Source organism: Lacerta agilis, chromosome 8 (assembly GCF_009819535.1).
Source record: "Lacerta agilis isolate rLacAgi1 chromosome 8, rLacAgi1.pri, whole genome shotgun sequence".
NCBI classification, from domain to species: Eukaryota; Metazoa; Chordata; class Lepidosauria; order Squamata; family Lacertidae; genus Lacerta; species Lacerta agilis.
In genome coordinates this window covers 27,884,584-27,903,960 of record NC_046319.1, presented here as the reverse complement: position 1 = coordinate 27,903,960, position 19,377 = coordinate 27,884,584, and the positions used below count along the sequence as shown (strand labels likewise).

Sequence of the window (19,377 nt, the reverse complement as noted above, 5' to 3'; positions counted from 1 at the left end):
TGCTTAACGCTACTACACAAATACTTGCAGCGGTGAACATGATAAAGGGGAGGCAATCAATCTTCCCCTGTGGATTTTAAAATCAGATTTACTTTGATGCTAGCCCACTAAATCCCAGAGTTAGTTCCTTTTTTTTTTTTTTGGTTGCCTCATAATTTAAGGCCAAATTATGGGCTTTTCTGCAGCTTCTAAAGTGCTTGGACTTGGTACGTGGAGCTGCAGTAATTAAACAGAGACGCCATGAAGCTTTTGATGCATTTTCTAAATACTGTGAACATTCAGGAAATGGATGCCCCCCCCAGGTGCATTGCATTCTTCCTCTTTTGCAGCTCATTGGGACATTGTTGCAGCATGCGAATGCTTCTTGTTTTTTCTACAGATCTGTGTAAAAACCCACACTCTTAAATTTGCTTATTTATTCATCCAGTCATTCATTGCATTTATATACCACCTTTCTGCCAAGGTGATTTTATTATTTTAAAGGACTAAAACAGATGATGTTGAAGAAAATAATAATTCCATAAAACTGTATCATTTCGATAGTTCCATTTTCTTTTGAGCCTATGGCCTAGCTAAACCGAAAAGGCCTGTGCCTAAAGTTTCATAGCACAGAACTGTATGTAGTGAATGTTCACTCCAAAACCCTGAAAATAATAAACTTTTAGAATCTGTGGTGGCCATTGTATGCATGAAAAGAGAATCGGCTAGGCATGGCAACTGTGATTAATCTTGAACTGTTTCGCAGGTAGGTGAAATAGGATGTTGGGAGACATTTAATGAATAGGAAAATTAGTCAAAGTCTTAAGAAAGAAAGACACTGATAAATGGTTACAATATATGGAATCACATGATATTATGATGAAGGCTGATCTGGAGAGCTAAATGGTTTTGACTGGTTCAGGGTGGTGATATTGGGGACTCCTCTTTGTTGTTGTTTAGTCGTCTTAGTCGTGTTCAACTCTCCATGACCCTATGAACCAGAGCATGCCTTGGAAACTCTTTCTTCTCAAAGCTTCTCCTTTTTTATGTCCATGGAGTTTTCTTAACAAAATACTGGAGTGGATTGCCGGCTCCTTCTCCAGGTGGATCACATTTAGTCTAAGCTCTTGTCTATGACCTGTCCGTCTTGGGTGGCCCTGCACAGCATAGCTCATAGCTTCTTGGAGTTATTCAAGCCCCTTTGCCACGACAAGGCAGTGATCCATGAAGGATGGGGACTCATCTACACAGCTGCAAATAAACGTTTTATAAAGAGCAATATACAAATGTGACACTAGATGGCGACCGTGAGCTATGCAACATTCAATGTATTTTTCAAAACTTTTTTTAAAAAAAGCTTTTTCACAGCATGTTTAAAAATGTGTGTGTAGGTTCCACCTGGGTTGCAACTGCAAAGGATGATCCTTTGATTGTTGAATAGAAGTCATGTGCGTAATCTGGAAGTGTATAAGAAACATTGCTTTGGATGTGGTTCTTTGCTATTCCCCCCACCCCCAGCTTGTCCCTATGAGCATTTGTATTTCCTCAGGCAGTGGAAGCCCCCAAGGCAATGCTCCACCGGTGGAGAAGCGGTGCCGGCATTGGTGCTGATTTATGGCAAGATCTTGCTGAAATCTCATGAGATCTCATGGAGTGCAAGACCTCACGAAAGCTCTCACCATAAATTGGTGCTGGTGCTGCTTGTCTGCCAACATCGGAGGTGGCAGACAGTGCAGTAGCAGGCGCCATGGCAGAGCCGAGTAGCACTTTCCGTTTCCCCTTAAGTGGTAAAACGGGCCACATATCTTCAGACTTGTGCCCTGGGATTCCAAGGAGTTTGTGCTTCAGACACTGAAATGCCCATCGAGCTCAAGGCAGCATATAAATTTAATACATTAATACAGAAGCAAAACAACCGAATAAGTAAATCTATGTCAGGTTCATCCTGTGTCAGGATAAGTGACTACTGTCATTTGTCACGGAGCCTCAAGGAACATACTAGATACTGCCCTTATTGTAGAATGGCCTATCTTGAAAACACTCTGAAAGGCTGAGCTTAGACAGGCATGCATTTATTACACAAGGCCTGCCATATCTAGCGTTGAGCTGTGCATGTGAAACAGCAACCATACAGGGAGTAAAAATATATATGAGACAACATCTCAAGCACACTTTTCACCAAAGGAAGTTCACAAATGATTATTTAGCATCTTGTTTATTTATTTATTAAAGTATATACTGCCAATACGCCCAAAATGGCTTCCAAGCAGTTTACAAGAACAAACTCAATTATAAAATCTGTAAGCAATTAAAACTCACAATAAACCGATCCAATCAAAGCAACAAAAGCTTCCATGATTTAAAAAGGCAAGAAAACAAGCCAGTTATAATTTCTAATAATAAGAACAGTTTAAAAACACACAATTAGATCTCAAGTTCAGGGGAATACCTGCCTAAACAGGTGTGCTCTTCAAGAGCCGGCAGAATGCCAATAATGATGGGGCCTCTTCGCATTTCAACAGGGAGGTCATTCTACAAGACTGGTGCTATCGGTGATAAAGCCCACCTCAGTGCTGCACATTCAGCAGAGAGTCATCAAGCGATGAACAATTTAGGTGCACTTCGTATGTTGCAGCTGCAGTATGGGCACAATGCTGGAACCCTGGCACAGTTGGCAGCAATTACCGCTAATAACCAGCAATGGTTAAGATGCTGGGCTTCCACACGAGCAGTTTTGTCTGGACACAGCTCCAACAGCACCAGCAATGATTACACTTTGAATTAGATGAGTATAAAGGAGCGAATCGAGTAATCTTATTCCCCCCCGTTAACTTGCATCACTGCAGTAACACATTATAGCTTCACCTTCCCAGTAATGAATGAATGTGACTTCTAGCAAGTCAGTATCTGTAAAAAGAAACACACACACACACAAACACCCCACCTCACAACTATCACCACTCCTAAACAGTCATTATCAGTGTCTCTTAATGCAGTTTCTAAATGGCTTCCTAGAATTGTGTTTATAACACTTGAAAAGCATTATGCTGTTTTATTAGCTGATGTCTTCGGTTCTAATGGCAAGGAAATCTAAAAGTGTGCCTTTGGAGCTAGTGTTGATTTCACTGGGGGCGGGGGCGAAATGTAGCACGACAAAGGAAACATTTGGACTGCTTTGGGGCAGGAGGGGTGGGTGGAAGATGGGGAGAGACTTCAGACTTATAACTTCTTCCTGGTCTTACAGGAAAGGTGGCTAACTTGTGGCCCTCAAGATATTGTTAGACTCTCCTACCACCCCTAAGCCAGCACAGTCAATGGTCAGGAATGATGGGATTTGGAGTCCAACACAGGATCCCCTTAGAACAAGGTAACCGGTGCTTCAAAAAAATTCCACAACAGACTTGAAAGTTTTCTGTAAAATATGTTTTATAAAACTTAAGTCTCCCAGGATATTCTTGTGGAGAAGCTGGTAAAATGTGGGTTGGACAAGGTAACGGTTAGGTGGATTTGTAGTTGGTTGACTGACCAAACCCAAAGAGTGCTCACTACTGGTTCCTCATCACCCTGGAAAAAAGTGGCAAGTGGGGTGCTGCAGGGTTCTGTCCTGGGCCCATTGTTGTTTAACGTCTTTATAAATGTCTTGGGTGAAGCAACTGAGTGGTTGTTTATCAAATTTGCAGATGACACCAATCTGGGAGGGGTAGCTAATGGTGCAGAAGACAGAATCAGGATTCAAGAGCACCTTAACAGATTAAAGAACTGGCCCCAAATTAACAAAATGAATTTCAATAGGGACAAATGTAGAGTTCTACACTCAGGCAGGAATAACCAGCTACACAAATATAAGATGGGGGACACCTGGTTTGCCAGTAGTATATGTGAAAAGCATATAGGGGGACTTAGTAGAACACAAGCTTAACAAAAATAGCTAATGCTGTTCTAGGCTGCATTAACAGAATTATAGTGTCCAGATCAAGGGAAGTAATAGTCCCACTCTATTCTGCTATGGTCAGATCACACCTGGAGTACAATGTCCAGTTCTGGCCACAATTTAAGAAACATATTGACAAGCTGGAAGCTGTGCAGAGGAGGGTGACCAAGATGATCAAAGGTCTGCCAACCAAGCCTTATGAGGACCACTTGAGTTGGGTATGTTTAACCTGGATAAGAGGTGACAGAGGAGATATCATAAGCATCTTCAAATATCTAAAGGGTTGTCACATGGAAGATGGAGCAAGCTTGTTTTTTCCTGCTCCAGAGGGTAGGACCCAAACCAAAGTCTTCAAGCTACAAGATAAGGTGCTGGGACTGAAGGATACACAGTGGCATAAGGGCTGTGTATGATCCAACAATGTCACTCTCTCAGTTCAGCAATGTAATCCATAAACCGCTTCACACGATCCGGGTCAATGTTATTTGCCCAATAGCTTTCTTTCTTGAAATAGGAACCAACGATCAAGGCATTTGCACCCAAGTAGTTCTTCAAGTTTTCCAGAGTCACTCCAGATCCAACCAGCACTGGTATCTTCACAGCACATCCAACTTCTGGAGAAAAGTAGGGAAATTGATTTAAAAATCCCCATAAATGAAGGCAAGTTGCGGCAATGGCCACATACGGTAGAGGCCGGGTGTTGTTATACTTAAGTGTGTATTTCAATTCACAGCTTCACATACTTCTAAGGTTTAAGAGACACAGGTCCAGTTCAAATGTATTTATCATACATATTCTTAAGAAATGCACGAGGCTTTTGCCCACATGCTACATCTTGCTGCCATTCCACCCTTCCTTGTACCTTTGGAACAATCACTCACAAATGCCTATTACTTCCAAATCACTAAACTACGGTTCCAAGAACAAACGAAAATGAAAACCAAATGGAATCTTAAACCAACTTCTCTCAGTGGTTTAAGGTTCTGACTTGTTGGTTTCCTGACCACTATGTTGTGATTAACCCAGAAAATCTTCATATGACTATGGTTTCCTGTAACGTCCAACTTGGGGAATGGGAAGCACAAGGACAGGGTTTGTGGCAGGCACAGTTTATTAAGCAGAATGTGTACATTCAAACCAGGACATAGAAGAGCGTTCTAAGGAAAGTCCTTCTCTATTATGAACCCAGAACACAAGGAATAAAGCACTAGGGGGAGATTTTGAATGAACAACACCTATCCACCATCCCTGACTCACAGTGTCCTCACTTCAGCTGCTCTGATAGGAAACAACATTTGGTTTCTCTAGGCATAAATACCAGGAGGCACTAGGGCTTTTGACCTTGCTTAGTCAACAGCAAAAACTTTGCTGAAGTTGGTCTCAAGTAGCCCAGTGGTAGAGGATGGGATCCACTCCAAGGGCCAGACCCAGAAGTGGCCAACCCTCCATAGGCTCCATTGACTGGATGGCAAGGCTGTCCACCTGCCATGTCAAGGGATACAAAGCTCAAGCTTCTTCCTCGGCATACTCTGATTGAATCCAAGCTATGGCTGCAAAAAAAGAATCTGGAGTACTCTAAACTGTGCTCCAATTTATTCCTTTGCAGCCAGGTGGTGTGTTTTTTTTAAGGCACCTTTTCTGTTGCCATGCAGGACGGCAGAAAAGTGTGCCAAATAAAAACAAAAACATCAAATTGGGAGCATACATACGAGTCTTTCTGTGCAGCCTCACGGTGAACTTGCCTGCACCCAATGTCATATGATGTCAAGCATGCGAAAGATGGCTCTAGTTCACTCAAAACAGCCAGGCAGACCAACCTACAAAGCCTGGTGGACCTAATTAAGCCCATAGGCTAAATATTACCCCTCACTCCTATGCGCGGTCTTTAGCAGAGCTAAAAGTCCCTCTGCACTCTGCCTCTTGCTCAGGCATAGGCAAACTTGGCCCTCCAGCTGTTTGGGGACTACAATTCCCATCATCCCTGACCACTGGTCTTGTTAGCTAGGGATGATGGGAGTTGTAGTCCCAAAACATCTGGAGAGCCGAGTTTTCCTATGCCTGCTCTTGCTGGTCTGCTCCATTACTTCTGCCTTTCCCTATTCTTGGGCTGACTTGTTAACATTCCTCTTTATACCAAGATGTATTCAGTAACCACTGCACCATACACAATGCTGTCGTTAAACTGCCGTGTAGCACACTGTATTTTTTTTAAATTGCTCTATTAATTCGGAAGAACCGGCAAACACAGCAACAAGGCATACAACTCCCACTTCCTATGACCAACATCAAAAAAGAGAGAGAAAAGCATAGCAATGCTGGAAGCAAATGTGATATAATCTCACCCCCCCTCCCTTTTCAGTTCAGCTTTCAAAGAGACAAGTGATCAGATCAAAACACAAATTGGCTTAAGCTGTCAATGGGTTTATTTTGTAATATGATGAAAGGAATCCAATTGTGTCTACACTTAAGCAGCAGCAGGGTTCCAGTGGCACAGACAGGCTCAATTTGCTGTCATAGATCTCCATTAGAAGATAGACAAGCGCTCTCTCTCTCTCTCTCACACACACACACACACACAAAGCTTGTTTGATCCGTTTTCACCATTTCACCACTAGAATGCAGCTATGCTAGCTACCTGAGTAAACACATGCCACTGAGTAAACACTTGGGAGCAATTACAGCAAAGAATCCACACCCCATGTAGGTGTGTGGCAGAAACCTCTGGTCTATTGTTTACTTGGAATCACAGAATTGTAGAGTTGGAAGGGACCCCAAGGGTCATCTAGTCCAACCCCCTGCAATGCATGAATCCTGTCCACAGCTGTTCTTGGGCGGGCTCGAAATACCAGCCTTCTGGCTAACAGCCAGACGCATTGACCCATTGCGCCACCTGGGTCCCTTCCACCCCCTTCGAAAGAGAAGTAAAAAACTGTTGGGGTTGATTATATTCTGTGCTTGAAACATCTGAACTCTATGCCAAGGAAATAACAACAACAATAATAATCCCCCATTTGAAGAAATCGTGCCCGTTAGACGTATTACAGATGACAATCCTTGAATGCCCTGCAGCATTTCTAACACTTTCTAACACTTTAGATGGTAAAAGGCAACTTGGTTAAGAAAATAGATAGTAAGTTGGCCAAGACTACATTTCTGTTGCTACTGCAAGTCCAAAAAACAAACAAACCACCAAGCTATTTTGCACCACTTTTAACAGTCATGGCTTCCACCAAAGGTTCCCAGTGACTGTAGTCTGTAAAGGGTGCTGACCACACAAAGCTTCGGTCCCCAGGATTCTTCGTAGTGGTTAAAGTAGCATAAGAGTTACTTAAATGTATGGTGTAGATATAAACTTATTAAAGTGGAAAGTGGCTTAAACTGAAGCTGCGAAGATTTGAGCTATATAGAAGGAAGAATGCGGCAGAGCACTAGAACGTATTGCCTAAAGTGGTGACAGTATGACTGAGAATCAACCGCAGGTGAGCACAACGCTATCATCCTCATGCGCAGCTTGCAGACTTCTCAATAGGGCATCTGGTTGGCCACTGTGAGAACAGGATGCTGGACCAGATGGGCCATTAGCCTGATCCAGAAGGCTCTTCGGATGTTGTTGTTTTTAAATCAGTGGAAGTCTTGAAGAGCAGATTGGATAAATGGCTGGATTAGTTTGGTTGGATCTTGCCCTTGGTCGCAGAGTTGGCTAGACAGCCTTCTTAAAGGAACAAGTGCCCATTTCAGAAGACCGGAGACCTCTGACAAAGAGAATGATATATAGGACTCTTTATTTCAAGAGGTTGTCATTGCTGACTCGTGAATCAATGAACTAATCGGGGATCAAAACAGACTATTTTGCCTATTTGAAGTAAGGACATCAGGGATAGAATATTTGCTCCCAAACATATCAGGCACTTAATTGCTCCAGCTACTTTCTCCTAGGACATAATCAAACATTTGGAACCAGCTAGCAAAATCAAACTCACTCTGGTGTCCAGTCACTATTATTTATACTGCACTCTGTCAGATGTTGTTCTTCCTGCTGGAATGTCAGACCCAAGTGCAATCTCCTATTTCTTGCCATGTTAAGAGTTATGTTTTTAATTTACCTTCATTAGAAATAACCTTTTAAGAAAGGTTATGAAGAATGTCATCATTCATGAGCAACAGCTATCAAAAAGCAAGGCTTTCCATCTTTTTTTTTTTTAATTAAGAGAAATGAGAAATACTTATGTACATAGCCACTTTCCTGGCTATCTGCTTAATACGACAGCTACTTACACCTGACGGGAACGGAAACATTTGCCACAACTGGCTAGAGAACGGATACTACTGGTAACATACACCCTTTACATTTGAGAAAATGAGGTCCAATTGCATTATACTGTATAAGAGCTAAAACAATGGACACATGTCATGTTTGAAACAAATCTGCACGCACTGATTAAAAAAAAATAACAATACAATGTATGTAAGCAAGCAATATCTCAATAGAATTTTGAAAAAAACAAAATAAAATAAAAAAATTCCTTCCAGTAGCACCTTAGAGATCAACTAAGTTTGTTCTTGGTATGAGCTTTTGTGTGCATGCACACTTCTTCATGCACACGAAAGCTCATCCCAAGAACAAACTTAGTTGGTCTCTAAAGTGCTACTGGAAGGAATTTTTTTATTTATTTTGTTTTGACTATGGCAGACCAACATGGCTACCTACCTGTAAATAGAATTTTGTTATGTTTGGTTTTCCAGGGTTCATCCGAGTTCATAATCTAGCAAGGGGAACACTTTCTCTCTAGCAATAGTGAATCTGTATACTTCACGTGCCATTGCAGGCTTCTTGGTGGCTGATCCCAGACTTTGGGACTCCCTTCCTAGAGAAGGGAGCAGCAGGTAAAGATTGTTGTAAAGATTGCTTTTCAAAACTAACTCTTCTTCTTCTTCTTCTTCTTCTTCTTCTTCTTCTTCTTCGAAAGGGCTTTTAATAGCACTGCAATGTTTTTAGTCTTTTCATTATCTATATTTTAATAGATTTGTTTTTACAACGTTTTAATTCCATTGTCGTTTAATTACTTTTTAATGATGCTCTTTCGTGTGCCTTTTCAGCTTTTTGTATTTTGTGCACACTATTTTATCTGTAAGCTGCCTTGAGTCTGGGGGAAAGGCAGGATATAAGTAAATGCAACAAATATAATCATCATAATCATACCACCTTCCAGTTCTTTGGGATCTGCCTCCAGTCCAGTGGCAGCTCCAGTCAATATGACCCCGTCAGCCAGAAAGAATTCAGCAGCCTTAGCCGTCTCTGCTACACTGACGTCAGCTGTCAGAGCGTGAGAACTGCCAACAACAGAAACCCAACCTGTTTACTTTTGGCAGCCATACTGGTAGTTGTTGAAGCTTCCCCCCACCATGAAGTGGAGGGCCAGCTTTCCAGAACCATCATAACGTAATAAATCAAGGAAGTGAGCAAATCATTCATCAAGTGAAGTCCACGCTCACATCAGTGTAGCTGGTGTTCAGACATTCAATCTCTCCAGCTGTAATTATATAGCAAATATTTTTAGTCCACACATTCCCAGGTTATATCCCAGAATGCTAAAGGACTTAAGACGAGCCTGCTGGACCAAGCATTAATTTTTAATGCAAGTTGCATTAGGGTCTGTCAGGGAACCATCAGAGCCCAGTGGGGTGGTGGAAGGGCTCTGCGAGGCTCCAGGTTCCTGACACCGACCAAGCGGCTCAGTGAGCGACAGGGAGGAAGAGAGCTCCGTGGGGAAGGGCCTGTGGGATGTTCCAGATTCCCAACACCGACCAAGCGGTTCAGTGGAGGAGGAGGAGGCAACGGCAGTTCCATCGCCCCAATTGCGTAGAGGGATGAAATGCAGGGATGAGAGGAGGAGACTTGGGGTGCCCAAGTTCTTTTGTTGAGGGCGCTCCTATAAAGCGCCACTTCTGGGATCTGAGAGTGACTAATACGGTCACGGACTTTTGAGCTCTGCAATGTATTATAGTTGTACAATAAATCCTGTAAATAAAGAGGATCTGGAGTCAGGACTCCTTACTCGTGAGAAGCCACCACAGAAACCTTACAGGGTCACTCTGTGAGAAATACAATTATTCCACAAATAACAAATGTAATTACTATTGTTAATCATAATAGTGGCCCATCTATCCAGCATTGTGGGAAGCCTGAAAGCACAACCTGAGCACTGTGCATTCCTCCGAGTGGTAAAATCTCCCAAATTCTCACTACTTTAAAAGACTAAGTTGGGAGTGAGAATATTGGTAGCCACAGTAACAGAGCCATTGGTCTATTGGTGGAAGACTCAGTTGTAAAACTTAGGGCTTCTGTCACTTGTTAAGTGGTAACCATACAAATTCAATGCAGGCGAAAGATGACTCACTGACAGCGCATGTTTGGCAAGTATAGGTTTCAAACACATTTTGGCATGAACCCTAATTACCTGTGTTTCTTCTTAATGTCAGCAAAAACCTGAATGTGTTCTGCTCCAATTTGCTTCCGGTGTCTTAGCAAGTTGCCAGCACAGGCATTCAGAATCCCTTCATCTGCCACGTGAGAAAAAACAAAGCCTTCCGCTCGAATGAAGTCAAGACCTGCAAATGACAAGAATACTGCGATAAAGCTGACTGAGGGCCAGGCAGGAACTGTAAATCACCGTCACTTACCAGATGTATCCCAGCACGAAATGGGATACATTACGAAAGGTCAGTGGTCCATTAGCACACTGAGTGTGTACACAGGAGATCCAAAATTAAACCACCACTCGGCTGTGATGTTTGCTAGGTGACCGTTTGCAAGTCACTGTTTCTTGGAACATTGATGCCCTGATTTGATCCCCCATTACAATTCATTGATTCGTTAAGTCATCAAGCACAGTACTTTGGAAAAAGCGAGAACCTTAATCAAAGGTCTCTTCATTAAGGGGCTGTGCATCTTGGGTCTTCTGGGATGGACCCGTTCCCTTAAGAGCAGGGTGGTCAACATCAGGTCTAGGGCCAAAATGCAGCCTTCCAGGACCCTTTTTTTGGCTCTCTGAACTCTCTCCAGGCCACACCCCTCAGTAGTCCTGCTTTGCACCTGCTTTGTGAGGCAGGAATGTGTCACTGAGTTCTGATCGTGCCCCCTTGCTTGCCTGAATGGAGGGCAGAGAGGGGTGTAAAGGTAAAAGTTTACATCTCTTGCTCTACCAACTTTTGCCTTTGGCCCTACCAAATATGTGACACTGGTATGTGGTCCCTGAAAGGTGATCTAGAAGGAAATGTGGCCCTTGGGTTGGAAAGGGTTCCCCACTCAGTCAATTCTGGCTCCCATAACTAGATGCGGTTGAATTAATCCAACCATTTAGCAAATGCACTCCTCTAACAGTGTGTCTCAAGGATAATATGAGTGCTAGTTCTGCAGCTCTGTTTCTGCCTCTAGAAAAGACAATTCCACCACCAGTCACTATGATGCCAGGTTCTCCCTTAAAGTCAAGGATTTTGCCCTGAAATCTAAGGAACTATTTTATACAAGAATCGAAACTATTGGTTCCTTTGTCCAGTATCATCCAATCTGACTGGCAGTGCCCCTCCAAGGTTTCAGACAATTGACTTTTCCCAGTCTTGTTACCAGATCTTTAACTGAACATAAAATCTGGGACTTTCTACACCAGGCATTGGCAAACTCGGCCTTCCAGATGTTTCGAGACTACAATTCCCATCATCCCTGACGATTGGTCCTGTTAGCTAGGGATGATGGGAATTGTAGTCCCAAAACATTTGGAGGGCCGAGTTTGCCTAGGCCTGTTACACACACACACACACACACACGGCTTTACCTGTCCAGAGTAAAGCAACAATGCTTGCAATAAGTTACAAGAACCAGAAGGGGTCGATGAAGGCAACCTGTTGTTCCCTCACTGGTTTCCTTCTTGAGTAACAACTTGCTACTTCCTTCCTGCTTCTTCTTCGGTGTTAGACGTTTTGTTGTTGTCATTAACCTCATGACTCTGTGATGGCCACATGTAAGTTTATAAGTGAAAATGGCTTTGCTTGCCTTAGGCTTCCTTAATTCTTTCAGCCCATATATATTTCTGCACTCCACTGCAATATATAGACAGAACTCTTACAATACCACTAAAGAAATAGAAATCCTGGCTTATGGGGATCAAATCCATGATTTTTTTGGAAATTATTAGCACCACGCTCCAGTCAGGTGTGCAGAATTGTAGCAGGGAAACTAGGAGGACACAGAAAGCAAAGGACCAGCATTTAACTTTCATGTAAGGTAAAGGTAAAGGGACCCCTAACCATTAGGTCCAGTCGTGTCCAACTCTAGGGTTGCGGCGCTCATCTCGCGTTAATGGCCGAGGGAGCCGGCGTACAGCTTCCGGGTCATGTGACCAGCATGACAAAGCCGCTTCTGGTGAACCAGAGCAGCACACGGAAACGGCGTTTACCTTCCTGCCAGAGCGGTACCTATTTATCTACTTGCACTTTGACGTGCTTTCGAACTGCTAGGTGGGCAGGAACTGGGACCGAGCAAAGGGAGCTCACCACGTCGTGGGGATTCGAACTGCCGATCTTCTGATCAGCAAGCCCTAGGCTCTGTGGTTTAACCCACAGTGCCACCCACGTCCCTTTCATGTAATGAATGCTAATTATTACACCAGATACTAAAAAATACAAATGTCACCACAAATGTTCCAGAGACCCAATAATATGCATCATTCTGTGCAGCCTCAAACAGATGTAGTTAATTAAATCAGGATCTACGCACAGGAAATTAGGCACTACTGAAGAACACATGGTACACCTGTTAATAATGAAGCAGTTGTGAACAAAGCTTGGTGAGCCGTTTCAGACATGGGAGAACTCTTGCCACTCCCCCTCAGAAAGAAGGAATGATCAAGATGGCATGCAGCTTTTGCCAAGACAATGACATAAATTGCTTTTTGTTTTTTTACAAGATGTTCTTCTGTAAAGCAATGGCTCAAATATCCCCCCCCCCCGAAAATAATGCTGAACTCTTTAGCAGAGATGTAAGGTTAACTTTGTAGAGTCAGTAGGTGGGGATAAGAGTCAGGGCCTTTTCTGTGCCGGACCCCAAACTGTGGAACTCGCTCCCCCTGGGGTGCATTTGGCCAACCCCTGCAAACTGTGCCCATTAAAACTAAAAAAAAAAACCATATATTTGAGGCTTTTGGTCTTGGAGATCTATATGACAACAGATAGCTTCATGATTGCAGGATTTTTGTATTGTTGTTTTATTTAATTGGCCTTTTAAAAAAAATGATTTCTAATGCTGTTTTATTTTGTTGTGTGTGTGTGTGTGTTGTGTTGTGTTTCTACACGATGAAAACTGCGTTGAGTGGCCTAAGTCCCAAAAGGCAGCCTTTAAGTAACTGTATAAATGAATAAAATAAACATTGATCCCTCAAAGTGGATGCTGGCTCTTAGATGTTAATTTTGTGTGAAGTATCCATTCTTATTTCTTCACAGTATCCTTATGCCCTTATTTTAATTCCATCAACCTCCTTCAGATCAGCTTTCGCACAGATTTTATTTTTTTTTAGGAGCAGGGGTACAATGTATTTGTATGTCTAAGGTCACCATCAACAGCCCTAGAAGAATCCAATAGTTGAGAAACAGTGTGTGTGTGTGTAATCAAGAAACACTCTGTATTGCTTCTAAATGCTCGTGGTGTTTTTACATAGCTCTGACCTTTTAAGAGGGCTGCATATAAATAATTTTTAAAATAAAAAAAAAATTAAAGCACTTGAAGACTAGATGCAGCCATGGAAACGCACTGGGAGTCTGTTTCGCACCAAACAAAAGCACCAAACTACACTACTGGTTTTACATCGAACCTTCAGTACAGCAATGAAGATGGGCTTTGCTCTCCACTTAAAACCGCCTTTAAACTGGCAGTTTTGCATATAGGAACAAAAATTAAATTACCATTCAGTAAAGATCTAGTTACAAAAAAATAATAATTGCCGTCTTAAAAAATATAAAAGCCTTGGGCAAAGATGACTGAAGTACCATTTGAGATGCCACCCTGAGAAGTAAGAGTAAGTGCCTCATGAGTCGGGTATATAAAAGTGTATCTTTCATAAATTCTGTATTTTGGGGGGAATTGTTTTCAGAGCTATGAATGAAAGAACTAAAGAATAAACCTGATTAGACATTCAGACAGTATAAGGCATTGATCTTCAATGGGTCGGAGTCAGTCCATCTCCATGCCCCCCACACCCCCAGTTAGGTTAAACCAAAGGCACCACTACCATTTTCTTTGGGGGGGGGGGCGGCTGCAAAGAAGATCAGGAAAAATGAGCTAGTTAAAGTCACTATAAGCTGTTTTGGTGATTTGGAGATTTAATTTGAAGTTAAGCTAGATTTAAGCTTGGTGCCTACGGTATCATCATCTTCTTACACCATGGATGGTGGTTTATTTCATGGATGTATGTTCTGTGTTATTTTATTAATATTTTTATTGCTATGAAGTTGTCATGGCCTTTGGCTAGAACAATAAACTGACTGATTGATTGAGTTTATTTTTTTTTAAGCCAAGAAAAGAAGGCTGGGAACTCTCAAGTATTAAGCTCAGACACCTCCCACTCCCCATTGATCTTCTCTGACAAACTGATTTAAGGTGTGGAGAACAACGCTAACACATGACCAGAACCAGTTGAAAGGGACTCCTCCCACTCTGTGAGGTAAGAGCAAGCTAATTTGAATAGTCCTGCCTAAGTGGAGCAAGTGGGAGGGGCAATCCATCCAAGGATCCCCTTCTCCACTGCAGAAAAAAAAAACGAGAATCTGAAACAGAAGGAGTGCAGAAGAGGAGAGAAAGTTTAACAGTTGTGGTAAACGATTAGAAGAAAGCAGCACATTTCAAGTCCTCATTGAAATTGGGTCTTGGGGTTTGGAAAAGTTTTGAGACTAGGCCAGAACTGTTATTTCTGGAAATCTTTGTTGCATTATTAAAACATTGGGAAGTATGTACTTTATAGCGAGTGTGTGTTTGTTTGTACATTATACAGGTAAAGGTAAAAGGTAAAGGACCCCTGGACAATTAAGTCCAGTCAAAGGCGACTACGGGGTTGCAGTGCTTATCTTGCTTTCAGGCCGAGGGAGCCAGCATTTGTCCACAGACAGCTTTCTAGGTCATGTGGCCAGCATGACTAAACCGCTTCTGGCGCAACAGAACACCGTGATGGAAACCAGAGCGCACGGAAATGCTTCCCGCCGCAGCGGCACCTATTTATCTACTTGCAGTGGCGTGCTTTCAAATTGCTAGGTTGGCAGGAGCAGGGACAGAGCAATGGGAGCTCACCCCGTCATGGGGATTCGAACCACCAACCTTTCAATTGGCAAACTCAAGAGGCTCAGTGGTTTAGAATAAACAAAGTGTTTATTCACTGCATTTCAGTCTAAAGGCAGAAGGAGAAACATACGAAGCTGCTTACACCGAGTCTGACGACTAGCTCATTAGAACTGTCAAAACTGACTGGCAGTGGCTCTCCTTTCCAAGCCCTGTTTGGAGGTGCTGGCAATAGAACCCAGGACCTTCTACATGCAAAGCATTGAGCGGTGGCTGTTCCTGCCAACCCACAGGGGACATGCTACCACAGGTGACACCACACTGGGTAAGTTTCCTGTGGGTTGACAGGAAAGGTCGTAACTCTTAGATGTGCACTATCCCACTATTTGTGTAAATCATCCAAACCAGCATTACTGACTGCTTTCTGTGTATTTGTCATGGCCTCAGCCCCTGCCTAGGCCTGCTTGCAAATATAGCGTTGCGCTCCTGCGGAGAAGAAGCCCTCTCAACTTCAACACACTCCCCTCAACTTCAACAAAAATTCCACTCTTTCTTCCTTGTCATCTTTAACCATGGTTTCATGTTACATCCACAACCGATGCTAGCCAGTCAACACGAAGCAGCTGACTTGTAAGCTTTAGCTGCTTACAAACCCTGGTTAAGAAGGGTGCTTTTTAAAGTATTATCCATGGCTAACATCAATACAGGTATAATGAATCTAAGGAAAGGGGATAGGTCTTTTTGCCAGAATCTAAGTGTATGGCTCCAAAGCTGGCCCCTGATTAGCACACCATGGCTTTCAGGGAACAGCATTACATTTGCACTGGGCCTTAGTGACTGTGATAAATTGAGTTTGTGGTAAGCTGTGTGAGGAGAACTGATAATTATGTTTGTTAGTTTATGCATGCCTAACAGCTGCCAGAGCCTATCCACGCTTACTCAGAGGTAAGTCCCTTGGGTTCAGTTGTATTTACTTCTAGCTAAATATGCATAGAATCAAGATCCAAGGGTGATGTGAATTGCAAGAAATCTGTATATAATTCTAAGTTCTAGGAAACTGTTCTGAATGAAGTTGAAAAGATAATTTAGTGGCCAATTTAATTCAATATAAATGAAGATTAGAGTGTTACGCCAAAGCAGAAAATGGGCAAAATCGTTCCAAGTAGCCTTTTCTAAAATCATAGGAAGAATGTGAAAGAGAGAGAAGAAATAGTTAAAATTATTGAGTGCACCTGAATATGAAGACGTATCTGCTGTCTAATCAATTCTGCATATTGACTGAAGATCCTAGTAGTTTAAGTAAACCAAAGCATTCATCTGCAACAGTGAAGTAGGGGGGAAAATGGCATTATCATTTTTTGAAAATAAAATGCAATATGTAAAAGTAGTGCCAATCTAGGAAACAGATGTTAGATATAATAGACTATTCATCTGTCACAGTTTGCATCAAGATACATTAAAGGGATTGTATAAAAGTAATGTATGTTTTCAGCATTAATCACCTATCATTCTTGAATCAGACGTATCATAAATGAAATGCTAGAACTTTTAAACGAGCATTCCAGCAGGCAAAAACAAGGCTGCATTAGAGCAATTCGTATTATTAATGCTCGTGCCATAAACAAAATTGACTTTTTGCTTCAATATAATTTCTGTGCTTTTATCTGAAACTTACTCATAAACCAAGTTACAGTATGCCCGCAATGATTCTTACTGTACACACCGCTTAAGCACAACATTTGCTAAGTGCTTAACCGTGCAGGTTTCCATCATCTCCTCAACAGGCCTGTGAATGGAGGCAGCCAGCGTTCGAAACTCCCATTGTTCAAGGCGCATTTTGCGACAGGGAATTTCATTAGCGCAAGCAGTGCCTGAGCTCTGGCTGCAGTACTGCGCCTAAGATTTCAGATCAAAACTGCAGAGTGGAAGGAGGACCTTTTTCTGCCTCCCCACTTCTCCAGCTACTCTCTGAAGACTGGAGAAGAGACCCTCTTAAGAATATTAGGGGGGTGGGCAGGGGAAGGACTAGACCATGTGGAAAATGAACATAATATTTTAGCTGAAGTTCATTCATTTTCAGGTTTGTATTCTTGTTATAAAAAAGCATGCCTAGACATTTCATTGTTGCGCCCACAACCTAGGTTTAAGGTGCCATTTAGCTCCTAGCTTTCATCTCTCAGTTTCTAATACTGGAGGCGGCAGCTACTGTTCCCATTTCAGAGGAAGGTGACCAAAGGTGAGCTATAAGAACACCTAATGGTTGCATAGATGAGCTAAAATTTGAATCCAAAACCTAGGATGGGCACTAGCCATTGGCCTACAGTTATTCTCCTTAAATTCAGGTTAATTTAATTTATTCTTAAGTGAATTTCATTAATTCAACAGAGATATAATAGTTCATTACAGTAGATTACCGTGATATCCTGAGGTGTAACTGGAATTAGATGAGCAATGATAATGATTGAAATTAATCCCTTATACCATTTTATAGAACTAAACGGAAGGAAGCCATCAATGGATATTTATCACGAAGAGGCATAAAGCAGGTGTTAATACGGTTATGGGGGAAAAGAACTTATAATGTGCTTTGCTCTGCAGCATAGAAAATATCCGCTGGCAAAATCAAAGAGAATATCCCACCCGAACAACACAGTTTCCTACTGTCGCCTAACCATGGTTAGCTGCAGTTTACAAAGCGGGTAGAAGCCAATTAGCACACCCTGGTCAAAGCTAACCAAGCTGAGCATCAACACTGGTGCATGCATAATGCCATACCTTTGTTAGCTCTGAAAAGGTAACAGAGAGAGAGAGAGAGAGAGAGAGAGAGAGAGAGAGAGAGAGAGAGCAATTCATGGGTGAGAAGGAAGGAGGTTTGGGAGAATGAGAACATTATGCCTGCTCAGGGCTTGTGAGTAGGACACACATACTTGAGGGCTGTACAGCCTAAACCTCACTCTCTTGGATTTGAAAAAGTTGGTAGGTAAGCTTATACCAGTTGAGAATGGGAGAAGGTACACGACTAAAAAGAGGTATGCCTCAAGCAATTTATTTTATGAAGAATATCCAGTGTGTTCCAACCATTGGTCTTCCTCATGGGCAAAGGGTAAGAATACTCGGATGCGCTATAGGAAGACACATGAAATCCTTTTATGCAGATGAAGACTCAGAAGTACTACTGAATTCAATGGGGCATACTTCCAGGTAAATGGGTTAGGAATGCCGCTTTAGACATCCTGTATAAAATGAAGCGCTACTACCCGTACCCTTTGCCATCAGCTTGATGCCCACCTTGTCAACTCCCCCCATCTCCTGACTGTGGAAACACCACACTGCTGTGGGAATAAAACAGTCACGGTGGCTTTGCAGAAAAGTGTGATGAGCTGGAGCAAGCATGTGAGAGCCTGTGTGGTGTAGTGGTCAGGGCTAGGACCTGGGAGACCAGGGTTCAAATCAGCACTCAGCTTTGAAGCTCACTGGGTGACCCTGGGCTAGTCAATGTGTCTCAGCCTGGTCTACATCACTGTTGCTGGGGATTAAATGAGGAGAGGGGAGAAAAGACATACACCACCTTTAGTTCGTTGGGGAAAAAAAGGAGGGATATAAATGCAATTAGAAATGATAATATACATAAAATCTGGTAAGCAGCCTGTGTTTAGGTCTCAGAATGCCAAAACAAAAAGCAATCCCCAGTCACTTCACTTACCAGCAGCAAGAGCGACTGCTACAGCCTCTTGGTTTGCAGCACTTAGGATCTGAACACCCACTGGGAGACGGGGGCACGTCTGTTTCACAGTGGCACAAATGACTGCCATGGCTGCAGTGATTTCTGCACCAACACCAACTGTGTACGGCCGATCATGCATATTTTCTACAATCAAGCCATCCTGTTGGAATTAATATAGAGCTATTAAAAATCAGAAAAGCTGCTCAGAAATAAACAAGAGGGATCTGCGTACAGTGGATAGACTGGCAGATAACGCTCAAGGAATTTGCACTGCAGTCATGCACAGCAGCGCAGAATCTGCCATCCTGGCACAGAATCTGGAGCCTTATACAGTTTTCTAAGATTTCTCAGTTTCCACTTCCAGAAAAGTGCTTAAGTTATAGGAGAAAAGACTGAACAAAATAAAAATTAAAAAATTCCTTC

The 19,377-nt window shown here is 42.5% G+C and overlaps 1 protein-coding gene across 7 annotated transcripts in view; it reads right to left on the bottom strand.

Annotated features, from left to right (window-relative positions):
• Nucleotides 1–4,322: 4,322 nt before the first annotated feature.
• Nucleotides 4,323–19,377, bottom strand: part of LOC117050818 (uncharacterized protein F13E9.13, mitochondrial-like) — a 24,995-nt gene continuing 9,940 nt past the window's right edge. For all 7 annotated transcript variants that reach the window (XM_033156698.1, XM_033156692.1, XM_033156696.1 and 4 more), the window contains exons 4-7: nucleotides 18,934–19,114; nucleotides 10,369–10,519; nucleotides 9,114–9,241; nucleotides 4,323–4,524 (exon numbers count right to left, since the gene is read on the bottom strand). In XM_033156698.1, coding sequence (XP_033012589.1) covers nucleotides 4,334–4,524; nucleotides 9,114–9,241; nucleotides 10,369–10,519; nucleotides 18,934–19,114 — 651 coding nt within the window. In that variant the 3' untranslated portion in view covers nucleotides 4,323–4,333. The remainder of the gene's footprint in view (nucleotides 4,525–9,113; nucleotides 9,242–10,368; nucleotides 10,520–18,933; nucleotides 19,115–19,377) is intronic.